At 46.6% G+C, this 24,084-nt stretch overlaps 1 protein-coding gene across 1 annotated transcript; it reads right to left on the bottom strand.

Moving 5' to 3' along the window:
• Positions 1-2,892: 2,892 nt before the first annotated feature.
• On the bottom strand, positions 2,893-22,328 carry Spp2 (secreted phosphoprotein 2). The gene is made up of 8 exons (XM_021199162.2): positions 22,078-22,328; positions 21,854-21,978; positions 18,111-18,230; positions 17,032-17,139; positions 11,926-11,980; positions 10,755-10,805; positions 8,460-8,555; positions 2,893-2,999 (listed from the first exon to the last, which is right to left on the bottom strand). The coding sequence occupies exons 1-7, from the start codon at positions 22,130-22,132 to the stop codon at positions 8,470-8,472; spliced, it is 600 nt and encodes a 199-aa protein (XP_021054821.1). The 5' UTR covers positions 22,133-22,328; the 3' UTR covers positions 2,893-2,999; positions 8,460-8,469.
• Between the last annotated feature and the right edge of the window lie 1,756 nt (positions 22,329-24,084).

The raw sequence follows: 24,084 nt of genomic DNA, 5'->3' as shown, positions 1-24,084 counted from the left end.
TTATTGCCAGTCTGGACACAAAAACCTTACAGGACAGAGAGTCTGAAGACGTTCCCTCCAAACTCAAGGAAGACCTTGACCGACATCCAAGCCGAGGAAGCCCTCACATGGATGGGAACCAATCAGCCAGCTCTTTCCCACAGGAGGGACCCAGGTGACAGAGGGACAATATGGTGCATGCCATGTTGTCAACAGGCCAGGCCATCTTGAGACATTCCAGGGATGGAACATGAGGAAAGCGTTAACCTCTGAGCAACTTTTCATCCCCAGACGTGAAATGACACGAGAGTAAACACTACCTACAGGGAAGTGTGCAGATTCCCAGGACCTCTATAGAAGGCAACAGTGCCATGCTTGATGTGACTGCTGATTCCGGGGAGGGGGGGAGGGGGGTGGGAAGGGGGAGAAGATCACTTCTGGCAGGTGACTCCCACACACCTGCCTCTGGAGAGAAGCCAGAATTTTTTCTGCTGGAAGCCTTTTGGTAATACAATGACATTCTTGTAGCAAGGGTTGTCACTGTTTGTCTTGCTCTGTGGTTACCACTGAGGTGAGAGCCGAGAGAGAGAGAGAGAGAGAGAGAGAGAGAGAGAGAGAGACCTACCTAGCACTGACCGCATTCCTCAGCCCCACCCCTGAGAACACCTAAGGGGTTGGCTTGTTTAATCGAAAATACCTCACATCATTCTGAAGGGCTGTGATCACTTCGCTCTTGCAAACAACTTTGGCTGGGGGTTCGGAGTCTATGAATCTCACCAGCTCAGTCCATCTTCCTAATGTCTCCATTGATGGCAGCAGCTGGCGAACCCACTTTCTCCACCAACTGTGTCGATATTTTAGCTTGCCGGTGAATGCTTGCAGAAAAGCTACCCTTTAAGAAGGCCTGGGATACACTGCTGTGCATTTAGGCACGCTCAGTGCCGGTGCTGGCTCTCACTCTCCCAAGGCACAGACAGGCTCACAATGACAGTTCACACCCGCCTCCAGCTTGCTCCAGTACCAATGACAACTGTGGAGCAAGGACCACCCATTTCACACCTATGTGTGTTTACTGCTGTCTTCTTCAGAGGAACGTGGAAGAAACGTGCAGTAAATTCAAGGACTGGGAACTTACATAATTATGTAGATCCATAACTAAATTGTGTGTAGCTTTTAGCCTCTTTTGACCATGAGGGAAATCACAGCTGCCCTGCAGAGATGTTTACGTAAGGTCTCTGGTGGTCCCAGAGTGTGGGAGTTTACTGAGGTAGAGGGGTGATTGGATTTAACTGTGAAGGCAGAAGAGGGTTTATGATCTAAACATGTATCTTTAGAATATTTTCATCTCCTCCAGACCAGTGCCATCCCCCAACACCTTGTTGTAATTCTTCAGTCTTCAGTACAATGTGTCTGTGTCTGAAACGAGTACAATGACAGGATACAAGCGGGAGTCAAGCCTGAATCGCATTCAGTCAGTGCCAGGTAGCTGTACATACAAGCATTCTTTATAGCATCTTGACTCTCCGTTGTTTTCAGGGGCTGGCACAAGCAACTCCATCTGTGAGAGTAGGTCTCACCACGAAGCTGAAGCTGGTCTCCAACTTATAGTTCTCCTGTTTCAGTTTCTTAAGGATCACCAACAAGCACTGCTGTGACAGCGTGCTAAACTCTTAATGGTAGAACGGATGCCATCTCATGGTTTTATACGCGCGCACGCGCACACACACACACACACACACACACACACGACTCACACTCAAACACAAATGGTGTCCAAAGGAGGCAGATTTGGGGATGAGTCCTATTCCCTTGGGGGATTTGTTGGGAATGCCCACGTTGGAGGATATTTCATTCTATAGCTGATTTATCAGACTAAGAAATCTGCCGGGCAGTGGTGTCGCACGCCTTTAATCCCAGCACTTGGGAGGCAGAGGCAGGCTGATTTCTGAGTTCTAGGCCAGCCTGGTCTACAGAGTGAGTTCCAGGGCAGCCAGGGCTACACAGAGAAACCCTGTCTTGGAAAAAAAAAAAAAAGACTAAGAAATCCAAAGGAAAGCAGTAGTATGGGTGCACCTATAGGGACAGTAGTTGATTGCAATGCATCTTACTCTTTACCACAGGACCAATTTTTTCTTAGCTAAGAACCATAAGCGTGCAGATGGCAGGGAAAGATACCAGGCGTCCTGCTCCCTCACTCCCTGCCTTATTTCCTTGAGAAGCATCGCTCACCTAACCCAAAGCTCTATAGGCATATGTGGCCACACCTAGCCTTGGTTTGTTTTGTTTACTTACTTATTTATTTATTTAAATAGATGGGACCTAGGGATTCAAACTCAGGTTCCCACGGGCATTGGCCAATCTCACCCACTGAGCCTTCTCCGCAGTCCATTAACTTTATTCTTGGAGCAGTTCTATGTGTGCAGAAACACAGGACGCTAAATACAAAGTAACCTGTTCTCCCACCAAAGATCTTTCTCTGTTATTAGCAGCTTGTGCTATTGTGTCAGCGTTTGCTCCACCTGATGACCCGGGCTACTGTGTGGTCAGTCACATCCCACTGCATGGATGTGTGCCATCTCACCCATTCTCTGGGTCTTAAGGAGAAAATGGTGTTATGTACCATGCTGTCTGTATCATATGAGAGAGTATTCCTGCCCTAAAAGTCACCGTGATAACTTACAAAGACAACAGGCTGCTTGAGCCTGCTTGCTTTTAACAAGAAGTTAACATCTATTGTCCATTGGCTGAAAACATTCAAAACATAGTTACTTTGTGAGCCTCCATCCCTAACAGCCTCCTCTTGCCTCCTAACATCAGTTTCTCATCAGAAATTGGATACTTAGTGATGCTCTAATCTGAAATTGGATACTTAGTGATGCTCTATTCCAAACCAGACAATGAGAGAGCAGTAAGGGAAGGGAAAGATCTTTATTGCAGAGTGGAGCTTATAAAAAGGGAAAAGACACCATTCTCCATGTCTTTCTTCATTTCAGCGTCTGCTTCTCATTCTTTCATGAAGTCTATTCAAGAGAGAAGGAAGGGCAGGTTAGGTCACCACGGTGTGCATTAGCATCCCTGTGCAGGAGGCCCAGCCTGAGATTCTTCGCTACTGCTTAGAAAGTGATCTAAACGCTACACATTGAGCAGCCTGCTTTGGACCAAAGACAGGATGAGAGACACCACAGGTAGATGAGTGGCCTGATCAGGGGACAGAGACACAGCCACAGAAAAGGAACTCATGTCTCAAAGCAGGGAAGACAAGAGAAACTCCTTGCAGAGGCTCTAGCCAGGCATCAGTCTGTGAATGAGACAGAGGGGCCAATCAAAGCAGTGGCTGGCCAGTGACAATCTGAGGAGATAGAGCTAGAGACCAAATTTTCACAAACCTATCCATGCAGTAAGCAAGAGTGTATGGAACATTTATTGAGGGTTAGAAAAAAAAGACACAATATTGACATTCCCAAATATTTAAAGTCATAAGCCAGTGAAGAAGATGGATGTCGCCCTACTACGGCACTATAAATGAGGTTCCAGATGCCTGACTACAGAGGCAAAAGGGAATCAGCTCCTGAAAAGGGCAGTGCAGAGTGAGGTGCACTCAGGTGAACTGGATCTGGGGATGAAGGTGAGACCCAGAGTCTAGTGGGGATTGCGCAGTGTGTGAGACATCCATATGAGGCAGAGGCAGAGGAAGGCAGGATGTCGATAAGGGGTGCAGACAGGGACCACACTAGTGGGGGGGGGGCGCTGTCCATATGCCATAGTTCTCGGGAGCTCAGACTGCATTCTTCATCCTTCAGGTTAGTAGTTCCCCCTGGAACTTGTGTTAAGGGGACTCAGTGACTGAGCCTTTGAGGGCAACAAGAACTGCCAGGAAGAGTTGGGACACATTCAGCTAGAAAGGAAGAGGACCCAAGAACATGGAGAGGAGCAAGGAAAGAAGGAGGCCTGAACTGATGTCTGTGGCGTGCTAGTCCCAGCCATGAGGGAGACGAGTGGAGCTTCGGTTTAAGCTTAAGTGGAATAATCAGTGGAAGTGGGTGGCATGCTGTTGCTTACTAAGTTCACTCTGGAAGGATAGGTCGGGTTGACCCCAGGCAAGCACATCAAAGCATAAGCACTGCAAATCCTGGGAAGTCACTGTACATGGTAGAGAATTGGTAAGAGATGCAGAACAGGCAGGAATGAGAGCCAGGGGAAAGTAGAGAGTGAGGTGTGGTCAGGTTTTGCCTCTGGGGTCCCAGTGGGGATTTTCCCCCCTCTTTTTGTGGAGTCTGGCTCCTTCTGTAGGTAAGCAGGTTCTGGAGATCATAACAAGAAATTCTCACCAGTTAGTCTGAAACCTGAACAATGAAATCACTCCCCAGAGGCCAAGGTGCCTCAGGTGTTAGGGAACAGTGCCCCCGCCTGGTTAGTGGTGGTAAGTACACAGCTCACACTTACAGAGTTGTGGCTACTTGGCAAGAATACATATAGTGCCACTTAGCACATGGCAAATGTATTTCAAGCATTGAAGTTTCATATACAGATGTATCACAAGAAGAAAACAGATGCGTAGGAAGCAGGCATAAAAAGATAAATCCAAATTCCAATACTACCTCTATGATCAGGGCCTCTCTGACCTCCTTGCTTCCCTTCTCTAAGAAACAGATGATATGATATGATATGATATGATATGATATGATATGATGTGATATGATATGGTGTGATGTGATATGATGTGATATGGCATGGTATGATATGATATAGCATGGTATGATATGATGTGGTATGGTATGATATGATGTGGTATGGTATGATATGATATGGTATGGCAGGTATATGATATATGATATGATATGATGTGATGTGATGTGATGTGATACAGTATGGTAGGGTATGATATAATATGCTATGATATGATATGATATGGCAATGTGTGATACAATACTTATTGTTTTGTATATGATATGATACAATGTGATGTGATTGACACAAGGCAGTGGATGTGAAGGCAATAAGCATACTTGTGAGTCATGCTCTCTCTGGGTGCAGACCTCTCTCTTATTTGATCAACAGTGGCTGAAGGAATATGTGGAAAAATCGGGGCACTCATCTTTTTGTCATTGGCTTATGGGCCAAAACCACGATCAGACCTGCCTCTGACACTGCTCTTAGGCACAAGCTAACAATCCCAATGCCAGCCACAGAGCAGCATAAAGGAAAACACCCCAGCTCAGATTCTTCCAGCCGGTCCACAGTTGCCGAGACAGAGCTGTCCTAACTACAAAGATTAAGAAGCAGACCCTTTTCAACACAGGGACTGGACCCTGGTTTTCCAAACTATGTATTTTAGAATCCCACTAACAATCATGGCTCTTTTAATAAGTACTAGATTTTTCTCTCTACTCTAGTATTAAATCATTCCTGGCAACCTTAGAGAAAACTGGAATGGTATTTATTAGATTATAGACACACTTGCTCAGTTTCTATTTTAATCCAGGGACTAAGGCAGGCTCATGATAAAACAGAGAAAATGGGATTCACATTTTTAGAATAGCAAGCTAACTAAGGCCAACCATCCACTCATCCTATCCTGATTATTTATTGAAATCAATGGGGGATATTTTTATAAGTAACTTTATATAAACATTCGGGATATCTTCACTAGTCATCGAACTAAAACAATAAGGATAACCAGGTAAGACATCTGCAAAGAGTCCATGGCCCAATGGGAAGAAAAGTAAACAAATAAAAAAACCAAACCAACCAACCAAATACATCCCAATTAGCCTTGCAGGTGCTGAACCTCGCTCTCAGGGCTGCATTTCTGTCAGAGGCAGTGATGCAGATCAGCTGAGCCCGGATCACACTGGGGCTGCCTCCTCAGTAGAACCAGAGTATGGTCATTACTAGCCTTGTTTTCTGACTCTAGGCAACACAGTGGGCTGTTTCAAAACCTGCCCTGCTAAAGGTCACATGAGGCCAGAGATGAAACTGGGACACTAGTGACAATCGATGAACAGGCCGAGGCTGCTGCACTTGGTGTCCAGGCTGTGCTGCATTTGAAGACATGTGTTTTGGGTGATTCGTGTCTCCACAGATGTTAGATGATCCCACTCTATTGCAACACACACACCCATGCATACTCGATGGAATCATATCATTAATAAGCAAAGCATGCTCATCACTTGAAAATTCTGTCCTCAAACCCCTCCCCTCTCCAGATGCCCGACAGGACAAAGGGCAAGTTTTTGCATGTGTGTAAAGACTACAATGAGTTTCTTTCTTCAAAATGATGAGTTTCTTGATCTCAGCAAGAGGTTGGTTTTGATTTTTAGATTAAAAAGATCTGCCACTTGCATCTTTCATCCACAGTGGATTTTTTTCCTCTCCATTTTAATAAAATGTCAGCTGACTTCTTTCAAATTGTAAGTTGTTAAAATTAATTATGCCATGCTTAGCTGCCTTTCTGGGAAACATCTCTCAAAAAACCCAAAGTGAAAGATCCCAGCTCAAAAGAAACGCACTGAGCAGAGATGTGCCCTGTGTCATGGACTGAAAGCAGGGCCCCTGGATGAAGGTGACAGGAAGCTCCCTGGATCTGCTTTCAACAGGCCGTGAGTGTTTGATTGCATGTGTGTATGTGCACCACGTGTGTGTCTGGTGCCCTCAGAGACCAGAAGAGGGTACTGGATCCCCTGGAACTGGAGTTATAGATGGCTGTAAATTACCATTCAAGTGCTGGGAACTGAACCTAGGCATCATTGGGAGCGCAGGGGCAGAGTGGGTATGGGAAGGACAAAGCTAGAGGTGTGCACAGAGTTGAAGCAGTAAGGCTGTTGTGAGCTATGCTGGGGCGCTCAGATGGCGTCTGAAAGCATGCAGTGTTGTTTACACCCTAATGCATGCAAAGAGCTGTAGACAGGGCTCAGTGGTTAAAAGCACTTGTGGCTCTTGCAGAAGACCAAAGTTCAAGTTCAGTTCCCAGCATTGAGGGCCCCAGGCATGCACAGGGTGCCCACATATGCACAGAGGCAAACACTCATACACATAAAATAAACAAATGGTTTCTTTAAAAGTGTAAAGTACATGGATGCTGAGGCTTCACTAGTAGTGTGTGTGTGCTGCAAACATCGGTGCCCAGAACCCACACCTGTAACTTCATTTTAAATATAATTTAAAATGGCTAAGATGTATTCATTCTATTTATGAATGTCTGCATGTGTGTATGTGTATCACGTGTGCTTGGTGCCCATGGAGGTCAGAAGAGGGTGCTAGGTCCCCTGGAACTGAAGTTACACATGGCTGGGAGTTCTGTGGACCCATGTGGGTCCTGGGAATCAAACCCAGGTCCTCTGGGAGAGCAACAAGTCCTCTTACCTGCTAAGCCCTCACTCCGGCTCCTGCACTTGTATCTTAAGTTTCCTTTTAAGTGTCTCCCTCGTGGAGTCCCTTTGGAGTTTTCAGAATACTTATTCTGCATTCTCTCATCCTGGTACCGGAGAGTGTGTATAGTGGTGAGACTCCGCCATACTGGGTGGCAGCTTAGTAGATCAGGGCTCAGTCTACCTACCATTCCCCCAAAGCACTGGGGGAAGAGTGTACAACCCATTGCTCTGTTTTGCCCAGTGTCTGCATTTTGCACAGCTCTGGTTTAGCCCACAAGCCAAGTCAACATCAGAGGGCACCAGTGGAGGATCAAGGTCTCCTCATCTTTCCAGGATAAACACAAGGACAGCAGACGAGGCAGGCAGTGTGGGATGAATGCCCCAAGGCCAGAATGCATTCAGTCCATTAGTATCGAGGGAAGGAAACGGCAGGCTGATATTAGATAAATCTGTCAATACAACAAACAATCCCGCACTCCACAGATGCCAGGAGACGAGGAAGGACAGAGGAGGTTCACTGATGCTCCCCCGATCTCTAAGTTGAGAAAATGAAGTTGGTAGCAATGGCATCAACCAAGAAAGGAAGCCAGCAGGATTTCCAGATCTCACAGTCCAGCCACAGCCAATGACCCTAGCAGACAGTTGACATAAGGACCCAGATCATGGGAGAGTGTGACCCATTTGAAGATAGGCTACACATCAATGACAATGATGATCAAGGAAAAGGAAGCGATGACAGAGTAATCCATAGAGGGGAGAAAGAACTGGGCTGAGGGAGTATAAGTGGCCACCAGTGTTGAAATGACAAAGAGAAGTCAAAGAGGATTCCATGAAAGATGTTACAGAGCTTCCTGGGAAGGGTGGAGGGAGGGTAACTGGGGTAGAGAGCCTGGGGAGCCCAGGGCGTACTCTCTTTGTGGTTTGGAAAGTGGAGAAACTTGATCATATCAGTAGCAGCAGATGCCATGGGGGGAAAGATGGGGACACAGCGCCTGGAGGAGGTAGGAAGTAATATAAGATGGAGTGGGCACTGAAGGGCCTGGGAAGGATTCCACGGCACTCACTCTAAGACCCTTCTGCTTCTAAACAGTCATACATGTTGTCCCTTACCTCCAGGATGTCACTCGAAGCCAGAATTTACTCTTGCTCTGCGATGGAGATTCAGGAACCTTCTATGGGCAGGGGGCTGTCCCCTCCTCATGATCTCTAAGGATGGAAGGGAGAAGCAGACTCTGTCAGGCATAAATGGATGAGACCAAGGCAAACGCAACCTGAGCCCTCGCTGCCCACAGAACACCCAAGTTACCATCTCCTGCCTTCCTCAACAAGCCTCCGGCCCTCTCATGTCACAGTGGCACCCAGAGCTGACTTCTCACTCTGCAGCCCATGTCACACTCTCAGCTGCAAGCCCTCGAGGGTGGGAACTGTCACATTTCTCTTTCAGGCATCTGTGGAAACTGCCCCATGCTTGTCACACGCATTTGTGGAATTAAATTAAATGATCATGTTCAGAGGCATCTCAGAGACAGCTGTACATCTGCATTAATGATGCTCCAAGTCCCCCAGTGTGGCTAAGTGGTGGCTTAGAGATGCCTTCTGACACACACAAGAGTGCTAATCACATGAATTTACATCTGTACTGTATTCTCTCTGTTCCCCTGTCTCTCTCTCCTTTTAACTATGTCTCTGTCTCTTTCAGTTTCTGTGCGCATTTTTTTTCCTTGTCTGTCTCTGTCTCTCTATGTGCATATGTGTGCGTGTGCATGTGTGTGTATTTCCTTCTAACTATGTCTCTGTCTCTTTCTGTCTCTGGGTCTCTTTCTGCCTCTGAGTCTCTGTCTCTCTCTTCCGGTCTCTCACCACTAGGGAAATCTGACATGTTTTAAAGACACTCACACATCCCTGTCAAGATACCCATTTAGTAAAAAACTAATTTTCAGTACAAAGCCTATGGGGACCTGAAACCTTCCAACAACCAAGTCAGGAGTTTGAATACCAACACTCTGCCCCCAATCAACATCAGCTGAAAGTACCAATCAGCTGCCTTCCCACCACTTCATATGGTGGGACAGAGACCCAGCTCACCTGCTCCTGTGTCCTTAACCCCAGAAACTACAAGATAGTCACAGTTTGCTGTCAAAGATGCTGAATCTGGGGATGTGTTGGTATGTAGCAATTGGGAGTAAAGCCCTCATGTAGGTTATTAATCTAAACTGTCAATTTAATTCCTGTTTTTGACCATTTCCAGAATCAAAATCCAAGATACAACAGTTACTACTGTGACAGACATTCGAGGAATAGGCTGTGGATCCTGAAGACAGTTCTGAAAGAATTGTCCCAAAGAACATGCCAGCAGCAGTGATGGCTATGCCAGCTGTGTGTTCTCCCAAAAAGACAAGCCTTGTGTGAGTGAGTGAGTGTGTGTGTGTGTGTGTGTGTGTGTGTGTGTGTTGGAGAGGGGTTTTAAAACTTAAGTTTCAGGTTTAATTCCTGTCACACAGGATCAACATGAAGCTGGGACCCAGAGCTCCCTAATGTGTGAGTATAAGTGTTATTATTGTGGCAGGGCTCTGGACACAGGGTGGATTTCACAATGCTGTAAAGCAGTGTAGAGAATGCACAGGTGTGGAAGACAGATAGGTTCAAAGTCCTGATCCCTGTCCTAGTTACATGGATGGGGACAACAAGGTCCACCCTGACTCTTCCAGGCGCACATCGACACTCACTGGACCCTACAGCTCAGACAGGGCTGAGGGAGTGAATCTATACAGGTACAGGGCCTTCTTACGCAGAAGACTGCCCTTGCCTGCCTGGAGAGATCTTAGGACCATTGAATGGAAAAGGATCTGTAGAAGTAGAGAGAACTATCTAACAGAAGCCTGCAGGGAGTCGGGGGAGAAGACAGTGCGGCCACAGCCCTGAAAGTGAGGGCCAAAGGAGGAAACCTTAATAGGCAGTGAGTGTGAGTATAAGCTCTGTATTTGCCAATTTACACCAAGTGTTTCCCATATTCAACTCCTCTGGGTAAAAGCGGAGAACACAGAGTGTGCAGAGCCACCCAGGAGGCTGAATGAGGAAACTGACCTTACAGGGAAGGGACTAAAGTCCCAGTCTCTTTCATTTACTGAGAAGTGTTGCCAAGAAACTGTCCAAGGTGGGACAAGAAGAAAAGCCAAGTGGTGACTTCCTGGGCTGACTTAACATTTGATTTCTGATAACTTCTGAGAGCAAGGGCCTCCAAGTTACCTTTTCCTGATTTACAAAGCAAGTACACGCATTCACGCTCTTGTTTGTTGAAATGATTTCCTAATTCAGGGTCTGTCCCCTATGCAATGGCTTCAGTGTGGTCCCTGCTGCTCAGCAAAGTCTCTAGTGGCATCTCACGGAAGGAAACAGACCACTTACCAAGCGACCGGTCACGGAATTGTTCACTTCTGGATTCATCAGAAAGAAAACCTGTAACACATTAACACTCATCAGGCCAGACCCCTCCACCCATTTCAGAGGACCCCACAACTACAGACCTGACGCAGTGGATATCCTCCTTAAACAGAGGAGCAGCGTAGGACAGTAGAGAGGTTTACTGACATTAACACCGATAGGAAAACTCAGCAGAAACATTTTTAAAAATAGCTTCCAAATGGTAGCACACGGATGGCATTTACAGCTAAACATGGTACAGGGAGGGGGAATGAAGATTCTTTTCCCACCCAACAGAGACACCATGAGAGACTGTGACTTGCATGCCAGTCACATGGCTGGAGACGGCTGAGTCTGCCCTGATCAGGCACACAACCACACACTAGTGCCTACAACTTGGATGGTGCATGAACGGAGAACAAGCGTAAGTACGAGGCTCTCTCAGTGCGCATGCTGGTTGGGTTTTTGTTTGTTTGTTTTGCTTTGTTTTTTTTTTTTTTTTTTTGTCAACTTGACATAAGTTAAGTCACCTGACAAGAGAGAACCTTGGCTGACTAAATACCCCTAAACAAGTCTGTGGGACATTTTCTCAGTTGATGATGGATGTGGGAGGGCTCAGGCTACTGTGGGTGCTGCTATTTCTGGGTAGGTGGTCTTGGGCTGTGTTAGAAAGCAGGCTGAGGAAGCTATGGAGAGCAATCCAGTAGGCAGCACCCCTCCATGGCCTCTGCTTCAGTTCCTGCCTTCAGGTTCCTACCTTGAGCTCCCTTCATGACAGACTGAAGATGAGATACGTAAGCCAAATAAGCCCTTTCCTCCCAAGCTGCTTTTGGTTGTGATATTTTATCCCAGTGATAGAAACAAGGGGAAACTGACTCTGACCCTCCCGACCTGCAGACGTGGGACCACTGAGTGCGAGCCTATATGTAGAACTCTGTAGAAATATGTAAGAGAAGGGTCGAGTTACTACCCAGTGAGATAAGAGGGGAGTAAAGGTGAAGTCAGGTGTTTGCTTTTTTTGTAATAACTTTAGTTGTTCAAAGGCTATCTGTAGAAAAACTAGACATAGCTAGCGTTAAATGGCTCCCAGAGAACTGTGTTAGGAAGTGGTATGAAGGAAAAGCAAATAATATTACGGTAACAGAAATCAACTTACCAAGTAGATAATCATTTCTTCGTCTGTGGGATCGTCCCATGTCCCCAAACATCATCTAAAGAAGTTTAAGCATTAGGATGAAGGAGAAATCTGTAAGCACTACATAGGGGGCTCAGATATTTAACGCATTCAGAGAAATACGGGTAACACTCGGTGGCATCTAATGTGTATATTCAAGAAAACACGGTAGGACAGAAAGAGGCTGGAGAGGTGGCCCAGTGGTTAAGAGCACTGCTGCTCCTCCAGAGGACCCAGGTTCCGTTCCCAGCATCCACATGGCAGCTTAAAACCATCTGGAACTACAGCCTGGCTTCCTCAGGCACCAGGCACACATGTTGCACACAGACACACATGTAGTGAAAATACCAATTCACATAAAATAAATAGACAAACTAATTAATTAATTAAAATAGTTTAAAGGGATGATAACACATGGAAAACAGGTGCAGTGGTACAGGCCTGAATCCAAGCAGTCTAGGGATTGAGACGGGGAAGCCGTGAGTTCAAGACTAGCCTGGACTATAAAATGAGACTTTGTCCCCCCCCCCCACACACACACACAAAGAAAAGAAGGGACCGGAGCAAGGAAGGAAGGAAGGGAGGGAGGGAGGGAGGGAGGGGGAAAGGAGGGGGAGGGAGGGAGAAAGGAAGTTGGGAGAAGGGATAGAGGGGGCACACTCAGTATCTCCATTCCCAACAGGATTAAAACTATGTATCCCCAGAAACATGTGGCACAAAGACTCCCAGCATCACTATTGATAATAGCCAATACGTATAAACATCTCACATGTCGACTAGCTAGTGCATGGATAAATCACATATAGCATATCCACACAATGGGAAATTATTTCACAATGAAAAGGAATGAGGCTCATTTATACCCTTTTCTATATTACACACAAGCATGTTTATGCATGAGCCTGCAAAACATCTGGCTAAGCGACACGAGCAAGTCACAAATGGGCACATGCTATATGGGGCTCTTTATGTGAAATGACCAGGAGGGAAGACACTGTGGATGCAGAGATCGGATCTGTATTTGCCAGGGGTGGGAGAATGTAGCGTAGGGAAGGGTTCATCTCGGGAGCCTCCTCTCCACATGATGAATGTGTCTGAATATCAATAGTGGAAGCAACTTGACCACCAGCATGCAAACATACCCCAACCCTATGAACTGTGCAGATGTACAGATCGTGTGACATGGGAATTGTAGCTTAGTGGCATTGCTTAAAAATGAAAGAAAAAAAAACTTTACATCAGGGGCTAAGGATGTAGCTTGGTGGCAGAGCACATAGTTTGTTTAGGAAGCCCTGCCTCTTATCCCCAACACCACACAAAAATAATAATCACAGTATATATCGAAAATATACGTAAAAATAAAAAGCGAAATGGTATCTGTGGGAGAGGCACATGGCTTTAGCCAGGCCAAAGAGAGCAATGACTGAAGATTCCTCTGACATCAGCTAGAGATGAATGTTCCCTTTGCCTCCTAAGTACCAAGGATGTGAGTAGGAAAAAGATGGGGCTGGAATGTAGCTTGGTCAGTAGGACACATGCCCAGCAGGCACGAAACCCTGGGTCCCAATCCCCAGCGTCAAATAGAACTGAGCGTGGTTGGCCCCAACATTCTAAAGTTCCCTACTAGCCTCCACATACACCAGAAAATCACAGTTAACAAAATTCCCCTGCATGCCATCCCTAGCAGCACACAAAAATAATAAGCACAGTATACATAGAAAAAAGATGTAAAAAAATAAGTAATAAAATGACTCTGTAGGAGAGGCATACAACCTTAGCCTCCTCTGATCCTGGTCATTTCTGAATTAGCTGGAACATATGTCCCAGGTATGTCAGAAGGTTTAACTCAGACTGTCCAGTAAAGGGACCCTTGGTATTTAGCATCAAAAGAAAACATTCAAGCTACAGCTCCCGGGAAAGCTCAGAGATTGCCTGGGAGGTTGGCTCTCAGAAGTCGGCAGTGTGACTGAGATCAGTCAACAATGTTTCTCTTCTCTGCACTGGGAAGATATCCCCATGTGACCCCGAGGTCTCTGGTCATTGGTTTTATGACTCTCTAACCCTAAAATACACTTCACGATGAAACAGCCAAGAGCGGCTGTGCCAACTCCGTGGACAACATTAATGCCCACGTGCAGTTCTTGAAGTTGGAGTTTTATACACTTTTAGTATAATTTTCTCTCTTGGAAAATTGAATGAAAATAGAAGACATGGATAAAGTTATTCCATACAGCTGTATAACAGTGGAAAAGATGTAAACACCTGTCAAAAATATTATCCCACTATGAATGACCAAATGATGTAACTGTGATGTTAATCTCACCACTGGAATCTAGAGGGGTCTTTTGTGCTGTATTCCTTACCATTTCTTCCCCAGCATTCTTGTGTTCTTTTTTGTTTTGTTTTGTTTTGAGTTTTTTTGTTTGTTCGTTTTACAAGACAGGGTTTCTCTGTATAGCCCTGGCTGTCCTGGAACTCACTTTGTAGACCAGGCTGGCCTCAAAGTCAGAAATCCACCTGCCTCTGCCTCCCGAGCGCTGGGATTAAAGGCGTGCACCACCATGCCCGGCTCTTGTGTTCTTTTAACAAGTATTTACTGAGCACCTATCTGGTATCAATTATAAGTGAGGCAGATGAAGACAAATATTCCTCAGCCTCGGGAGTTGAAGTTGAAGTGGAAAGCAGTCAGGGAAGAAGGGCAACACCAGGTCACAGATGAAGAGCATTGATTTCATAGTAATATTGCAAACCACTTTGTCATGGCCAATGTTGGTTGTTAACAGAATTAGGAATTACCTAGGAGACACACCTCCTGGGGAGTCTATGAAGAGGTTTAAGTAAGAGAAGACCTGCTCTAAATGCAAGTGGGACGGTCCCATAGTCTGGAGTTCCAGGCTGGTAAAAAGAGGAAAAGGAAAAGGCCAGCTAAGTGCTCTCTCTCTCTCTCTCTCTCTCTCTCCTGACTTCAGACACTGTGTGACCAGTGCCACATGCTTCTGCTGCCACAGTTAAAGCTGTCCTTGCTGCCATGATGGGCTGTGCTTTCAAACTGTGAGCCCAGATGAACACCATCACCCCCCCACGCCCTTATTTTTGTCTCAGCAACCAGTAAAGTAACTAGCACATATCTCTAAGGCGATCGGGAGCAAGAAGGCTTCAGCTGCTGACTCGGCATCTGTTAGACATAAGACCCTGGAGCTGATATTTCACATCCACTCAGGCCTCATTTGGGCCCATAGGGTAACTAAAAGCAAGAAGAAAGACTGACTCCAAGGCCCCTTCTCCTGTGCGTCACTTGCTTACACTATAGAACAGCACGCCAGTCACTCCAGATGTGGTTATCTGACCTAACTCATTCCCTTTCATGGCTGAAGGCTCAACAATAAATCAATATCCTAAACGAGGTCACCTTCGATTCCAGGAGGATCAAAACTTTGAAGGACCCCCCATCCCACCCTGACTCCCTAGGGAAATTATGCTGGAGCAGAAGTCATCCTGTATAGGAACTAGGTTGGTTCCTTTGGTTAAAGACAGTGATTAATAGATTATCAATCTATTAACCAGAATGTAGGACAGATTGGGGCTGAAATAATGATGGGGACTCAAGGATAAGAATTGTTTACTAATGCATACCTCTAACCTCCTGCCCCATTTTTTTCTCTAAGACTCATGTCTAGACTCAAAAGATGGACTTGGGGGGGGGGCGGCAGTCACTGGACCCTTTCGCCTATTGCTCTTCTCAATGTGGCCCCATTAAATAAATCTCTTTCTGTTTTTCACTATTTCTTTAGCTGGCTTATTGGAATGGGTTGCTCCGAGCCTGTTGGGACTGGAGCCCAGGCCTTTGCCCTAAAAATTCTGTTAATAGTGAGTGTCCTCATTATTCAGTATTTAACAGATGAAGACGTTGAAGATCAGGGAGGTTAAATGAAGGTCAAGTATCCTGACCTAGGGTGCATATCTAACAAATAGTTTTGAACAGAGACAGAGAAACAGAGAGAGACAGAGACAGAGAGAGACAGAAAGACAGAGAGAGAGAGACAGAGAGAGACAGAAACAGAGAGACAGAGACAGAGAGACAGAGATTGGATTAAAGGGAGGGAGGGAGAGACAGAGACAGAGAAGGGAGGATAGACAGACAGACAGAGATTGGTTTTATCAGTCCCGTTCCCCAAGAGCAGTGGTTCCCAACCTTCCTAATGCTGCAATCCTTTAATACAGTTCTTCATGTTGTGGTGACCCCCTAGCCATAAAATTGCTTTTGTTGCTACTTCATAACTGTAATTTGCTACTGTTATGGATCACAATGTAAATATTTACGTTTTTTCTGATGGTCTTATATGACCCCTGTGCGTGGGGTCATGACCCACAGGTTGAAAATCGCAGCAGCACTTGTTAATCATGATTGGCACAGGGACAGACTGGTTAAAATACGGTGATTGTGGAGAGCTAGGAGGTCTCAGCCTTGGATCAACTTACCTGGGGTATCTCAGCCCCAGATAGTCCTTTACGGCCCACCACTGTGTAACTGAACATCCTGTGGTCACCAAGTCAAATCCATTTGGGTATGTACAGATCCCTAGCTCCCAACAACCTCAAAGCTAAAAAATAACCTCAGATACTTCTATGGCCTACAGCAGTTCCCCTCTTTGCTGTTATCCACCTATATGAAATTTCTGCAAACACATTTGAAAATGCCTTGATTTTTTACATGTTGCTTTGTTCCTATGAAAACATGAAATTAATAGCAAGCTATCACACTGGGACATAGCATGTGGGGCAATAGGAATCTACGCTTGCAGGCCACGGTCACTCAGATTTAGCTCCAAAATGAACTATTTCTTATTCCCATCGATGTGAGAGCTCTGTTGCTGTGTTTTGTGTTTTCAGGGGCTGGGGTTGGGGGAGGCAGTGGAAGGAAGTAAAGCTTATGGAAAATGAGCCTGTAGCTGTTCAGGGGGAATCCAGCTGTGTGAGCAGAATTCTGTCTACCAGTGTCTGAATGGTGTTCCTGTTGTCTTATCAAATGGCTCAGCTTTCACAGACCACCCCTAGGCGCAGCTGGAAGGAGACAGGGCCCCATCATACCTCCTCACTGCTGTTGGACTCAGATGAGGACGCCCAGCGGCAATGAGCCCAAACATCCTTCACTTGTCCCTTGGACATCTGCACAGTGCTCCTGCAAGCAGCTGTTGGCTGGAAAAAAACAGAGACATGAGTTGCTTCTTCAGCACCCTGTGGGAGAGGTTAGGCTCTAGAAAATAAACTGCAGGGCTTGCCAAACAAGGCAGAAGGGAGGGATTCACAGAGGTGGGTCAGTTTTCCAAAGTGAACACACTGCAGAACCAAACAACAACAAAAACGAGGAATTGTTTAAGTGTCTCCATGCGCTTAATTCCAGTCTCCGAGAAAAGGCTGCCTTTCCTTGTGATCACAAAAGGCTGTCTGGAAGCCATTCTTGCTTTAACAGAAACAAGTGGTAAAGATGTCATATATTTGACTACATGGCACACACACACGCACACACACACACACACACACACACACATATGGAAAAATCATTTGGCCCTAAGATTTGGTTAGAAGTATGTGCATGTGACATCCTCTGCAAAACAGAACCCCTTTGAAATTTCATGAGAAAAATAACAAAATTATTCCCTCTGTAATGAGTCCTCAGAAAGCCATTGATTTGGCTGAAACCATTTTGGCTCTGAACTGATAGCTTCATTCTGATCAGAGAGGGTCTCGTCACACTATAGCTGACTAGTCTGGTCACAGGGAATGAATGCATCATGTGACCTGAATGGAGAAGAGACACACCGTGGACTTTCTGCCTCTTTGCACTCACTATGCCTGATACAAACCATCTAACCTCATGAGACTCATGCTGCTTAATGGGGATTTTGTCTGTACTTTAAAGAATAGGCCACTGGCACAGACAGTAAGGGTTAAAGAGCTGACCACTATCTCCAAAGACTGTAGATTCCACAGCCCAAGATCTCACTCCCTCAGTCCCAGAGCACAGCCCATGCCAGGACATGTCGTGGTGGTCCAGTGTGTGCCCGAATGGCAGACAGGCAATGACCAAGCTCCTGTGGTGACTCCTGATCCGCTCATGGTCATGGAAGTAGTGAGGTCCTCCTTGCATTTCTTTCTGGGGCACTTACCGCAGAGTAGCCCCTTTGGAAGGCACAGGAGGAGGAGTCACCAGAGTCTCTCAGGCACGTAGTTTCCTGAACACTGAACTCTAAGTTCATGACCAATGTGTCTTCATCCAGGACGTTGACCTTCACAAAAGCAAAGCATGGATTCTCATCAGATACAAGATTTTCTGAGCTTCATGGTAGTAGATACGATTTGTTTTTCCTGCCCAATGAGAAACCGTAGACAGGGTCACCTACTCACTGGGAAAGCTATGTGTCATCTTGGCATATGTGCAGTTGTGTGCACTCAGACTGAAACCCATAGAGAAAAGCCATGCAACCCTGAACATGGTGGAACCAAAGAAGCATATGTGGTGGGCACACCTCCAACCCCAGCACTCAGAAGGCTGAGCCGGGAAGCTCCCAGCTTGAGGCCAGCCTGGCCCATCGAGAGAGATCTTGTCCTAAAATAACAGTAAATGGAAGGGAGAGAGGAAGGGAGAAAGGGAGGAAGGCAGCGGGAAGGAGGGACAGAATGTGTGCCTTCATGCCAATGCTGACACTGACAGTTCCTTCTTGGTACTCAGAGTCTGGACTTGTGAGCTCACCTAGTCACCAAATATTATTCTGTAGCTCCTAAACTAGTGATGACTTTGAGTCACCCAATGTGTATGTCCTCAAGTAAAGGGAAGGAGGAGGCAAGGGGTCCTGCCATCTTGTTACAGCTTGTGCACAGAACATGGTGGCTCACATTCTGTTGGGAAACTTGTGATGGGTATTGTTGCACTGTCTTTGGATTATCTTGGTCCTCAGGGTAGTGCTAGAAGCTCCCTGGCATCAAGAGTAAGAGACTGTGTTGTGCCTTATGTAGAAAATACATGCATTCAATAAGAGTTCTTTGGAGGGGGGAAATCCCAGGTCTATGGGCAGTGAGTTCACTGGTAATGAGTCTACAACATCTATTATATTAGGTACCAATAAGGAAGAACTCATAAATTCAAGGCTATATATTGAATGTGTCAATGAAAGTATTGTGCCCCAAGACTCTTGGGAACCTCACTCTGAATCTCTCCCAGGAGCCATGATCTTAGTCTTTGCAAGTTCAGTCCCACAAAACAGCAAGAATGGACAGCATGGACCTGTAGTGACATTTTCTAAATAAAGGCATCACACATGTCTACCAACAAGAAAACGAGCTATAAGCCATCTCCTGGTTAAACATGTTGGCCTATGATTGAATCTACATCATTTTCTAATTCTTTCCACCAAGGGTGGCATCCTGAGAAACCTTTCAAACTTTCTGAAAAAACCTGGGTGGTCTGAGGATATACCAAGCCTTTCCCTGTGTACTGGGCACCCAAGACAGAGCAGAAAAGACATCAGGCAGCTGTGATTCCAGAGTGGGTACTTTCCTGTAGATGCTTGTAAGAAAATGAAGGAAGACCATTCGGGTAGTTTGTGCTGAAGAATGGCAGCAAGCACGAGGAGATGGGAGAGAAGGGAGGAAGTGTCTGAGCTATAAAAGACTCAGTGGAACCTTCCAGAAGAGGAAAAATGTAAACAGAGACTCAGAGGATGAGGGCTTATTGTCTGAGGAAAAGAGCAGAGCCCAGTGTCCCAAGACAAAGTCTGGCCTGTGTCATCAGAGCAGTGTGAGGAGAGAGAGCTATTTACTGCAATGTTGGAGAGATGGGGGAGTGTCAGACAAATCATGGTCTTGTCGGTCATGGGAAGCCATTACTGAATGAAACACCAACCCACACTTTTTTCCACCCACAGTAATTTCTGTTGCCCACAGCCATTGACCAGACCTTATACATTCTCTCTTGGACTCAGTTCTTAATTCTTCCCATGATCAGGCTAGAGGGCTAGAGTTCCAGACTCTTATATTCTGCTTCTCTTCAGATTGCAAACACCGTCTTTATGCTAATCATCTCTCCTCTCCTTTGACCGCAAGTGGCCAAAAAGAAGCCCTCCACACTTTACCGCCTCGCTGTTCCTTCTGTCCAGTATCTTTTTTCCCTGGTGGGGTTGTAAGGGGTTGCAGAGACAAAAGGCCATCCCAGCTAGTGAGGGAGTCTGTCTCACACAAAGGAGGAACAGAATGCCGGGATGTAGCGTAAAGGCCATCTCTGTTCCGTAACTTTGCAGTGGTTTCCGGTGACATTGTGGAATGCAGAGCTCAAGTAAAGACCATGGGGACTCAAATGATGGGGAAGAGCAAAGGTGGCTCAGGAATAGGCAGGCATGGGGTGGGTGACACAGAGACAGCAAGTGTCACATGGCTAGGATCACATCTGTGAGTGGCTTATCTTTAGGTCCATGTGCCTGGGGTCAGGCCCATGTGACTATGCCAAGATGGCCACCCGTCAGGTCATGCTGAGTCAGCCGTGTCTCACTGGTTACCTGTCCACAGTGTCCCAGGTTACTTCTTGCTGAATCTGTCCTTGTGCTCCTATTTAATGAACTGTTTGGTTCTGTAGTGAGCTATAGCTAAATTAAAAATGATTTAAACTGTGGATCTGCAAGGTTGGCAAGGAGCTGTGGGTTCTACCACATTCTAAGAAGATTGCATTTGGTGCCAGCGGAATGTGGCCTGGGTGCTGGCATAAGCAGGGTGGGAGGAAGAGGCAGCATCATTCTGATGAGGCTTTCTTCTAAAAGCTGCTTGGCCTTTGGCTAGCAGCTGCCTACACCCTCCTCCAAGTGCCTCCCTACTAGTACTAGTGTGAACCCTGACAGTCAGGTGCTGGGTGGGGCTGGCAAGCTCGCTCTAACTCAGTCTTCACCGTCACAACCCAGTTATCCAGCTAGAAAAGGCAACCAAAACAGGGAATTTGCTTTGCATTTGGGAGAAAGAAAACTTGGAACCAGTGTCTGCAAAAGGGGACCAAAGGGACGTGTTCTACATGCAGGCGAGCCGGGAGAATGAGGTGTGTACGCTGTCGAGGAGCAGAGGTGCTGCTGAGTGTGAGAGGAGCAGCTGAGTGTGAGAGGAGTAGCTGAGTGTAAGAGGTGGTAGCCTAGAATAGGGTGGAGAAGGGAGCAGCCAGTAGGGGTGGCCATGTGGCCTCTGTGTGGAGGTAGTGGCTGCTGGCCACCTGTCCACATGGCTCTACTCTTGTCTCCATGAGCTTGTCAGTTCTATTTCTTCTTCATGTCTGTCCCTACCTTCCTGTTAGCCCTGTTAATCCAATAAGAAGACAGAGACTCCTCAGGGAGCAGGAAGGAGGAAGGCCTCTCTATGATCCTGTTCCACTTCCCCCTCACTTTGGCCACAGTGAGTCACAGCAAGCCCGAGATAATGCCACTTTCCCAAGTTCTCTAGGTGATCGGGAAACAGCACTAGCAAGTCCACCAGAGTGGGTGGGTTTCGTGGACTCAGAAGCCAGCGTTTCTTTCCTGTAAACACTGACAGCACAATGCTGAGAGAGGCCCTTTCTCACTGGGCAGCACCTCCCAATCAAACAGCATCACGAGGACTTCTGGGATCTTCACCCCAAACCAGGACACACACAGAGAAAAGCCGAGGTCAGAGGTAAAACTCAGAGGGAAGAATCAGATGTCCCAGGAAGCTTTGACAACCTCGGGACAAAAAAAAAAAAAAAAACGTAATTAAATCTCTTCTCAGTCCAGAAAGCCAGCATGGAAGAGAACAGATTATGATCATTGTTCACAGAAAAATAGAAATAATCTACTCAACAAAGTAGGTGACGACAAGACAGGGGTGGTCAAAAAGGCTCAGGGAGGTGTCTCCGTTCACTTACTCTCTTCAAGGAGCTCCGGGTCGCCCGAAACAGGTAAGGACTCAGGGACTGCGAGTTCACCTTTGCCACGGAGGCACTGAGAGCTTCCTGCAGAGAGGAAGGGTCGTAGTCGTACACCGGGAAACCTAGACAGCAAGCACACGGGCCACAGTGAGAGGAGATGAGGCCCGGAGAGGGCTGTGATCACCTAGCGCAGGTGGCCAGCGGTGGCATGTGTCCTTTACCTGAGGCGCACCAGTAGCGCATGCCCAGCACCAACAAAGCCAGCGTCTTCAGCATTGCGTGCTCCACACTGAGGACGGCGACCCAGAGTCAGGGAGACGGCCTCTCTCCAGGCTTCTGGATGGCAGCTCTTTCTGAGGGCGGCTGTCCTATCCTTGTCACCTGAGACCTAGCTGCCCTGGCTGGCTGGAGCAATCTGGAACCTCAGTAGAGATGATTGATTCCGGTGTCAATATTTACTGCTGACCTTTCCTGTGGAAAAATTCCAGGCTGGGGCCACTTTTGAAGTTTGGACCTCTCCGAGGGACTTTAGCCCACAGCAGGAGACATTCAGAGAGGCTTGGGTCTCCCTGTATGATGTTTATCTTCTCTCTTTGCGTTTTGTTCTTTGGGGGAGGGGACATAATTGTGGACTCAACAAAATGGTGACTTTAAAGTGGTTGTGTATCTATTCCTTTCCTAGGTTCTCAACATCCCGCACCCTCCATCGCTCAATGCCAGAGTCCCCCCTTCCTAGAGACTGCACCCCCGCAGAGCGATTTTGCCTGTCTGCTTAGCTCTGCCTGCCACCTCTGGTACAGAGGCCGTGGTTCAGAAACCACAATGGCCATGTTTGTGATACGGAGCGTAATGAAGCATGCGGCGTCTCACTCAACTGTATTTCAGGTCTTTCATTTGAAGCTGGCGCTAACTTCTGGTGTATAACAAGTACCCAGAGCGTAATACCATGAGACAATGACCACTGGAATTTGTAATTCCATTACTTTTAACCTGGTTTGAACTCAATTCCATTAGAGTCTTCCAGATTGAACTAATGTCACCATCTGGCTCCAAACGCTCTGGTCTCATTAAATGAACTGCAGTAATAAAAGCAATTGCAGATGAGCAGAGGAGATGAAGGGAACAGCATCATCCTGTTGCCAGCACAGGGCTATTGATTTTACTTGACGTTTGCTGGGGGGAGTGGGGGGGGACCACTGCATTTCTCAGATTCTCTTGGCTATAATTAAGTGTTAGCACCGGGCGTGCAGGGTGGGCTCTGATGGAAGCTAGAAAGCAATGACTTTTAAAATGCCCCTGCAGAATTCCATCATGTCTTGTAAACCCAGAAGATTAAATATAAGCCATCCAGTCACGCTCATGTTATGGCGATTTCTTGTCCTCCAGTCTGCAGAAATGTGTGCCTCGATCATCCCAGCGATTTTCTGCTATTCCAGTCCCCAAATACTCGGTCAAGGTATTCAAAATTGGGTGGCAGTAAGTGAAGCATTGTATAGCCCTGCACACAGTCCCTGGAAATTTATATAAAGTGCATCACAGACCATTTAACAGGAGTACCTGGGAACACTCTGAGCAAGAACCGATGGACTGTGGCTACATCGTAAATGAAGATGCATTACTTTCCAAGGTCATTTCCTCTTCCTCACCCCCCCCCCCGCCGCATCATATTATTTGCACTGGGGTGGGATCAGTAAATTTAGAACAAATGTAAAAATGGAATCTTCAACTGATCCCTAAACCACGATCTTCACAGCTGCCTTCTCATTTCTTATAGCATCCTGATTGCTAAACTGAGCTCTGTCACTAAGAGTCTGCTTTCTGTCCTCATCTCAGTATTTCTGGATTCTGGAAACGTCAGTGGTGCCATTGGAATGGCCATCATGCAAAGACCCCAGACAGCTTCAGCACCACCTAGGACTTCACTAAAATGTGTACCTTCCAGACCCACCCGGAAGGACCCAACAGAGACTCCAGAGAGAGGACTAGTTGCTTTTATTTGACAAACCCCTCTCCCACTTCTCTTTCTCTCTCTCCCTCCTCCCCTCCCCCCTCTCTCTTCATGTGATTCAGATCCACACCCACGCCTGAGAAATGCTAATACATACAGAACAGGGATTCTCAGCCAGGGAACTTGCCCCTGTGAGTGTTATAGCTTGAATATGAAATGTGGCTCACCACCCCACCACTCTGTCCCACTGCCATAGACCCTTGGTGATGCTATTTGCTTT

This window comes from Mus pahari, chromosome 5 (assembly GCF_900095145.1).
Source record: "Mus pahari chromosome 5, PAHARI_EIJ_v1.1, whole genome shotgun sequence".
Lineage (NCBI taxonomy): Eukaryota > Metazoa > Chordata > Mammalia > Rodentia > Muridae > Mus > Mus pahari.
This window is presented reverse-complemented; position numbering and strand designations above follow the sequence as displayed.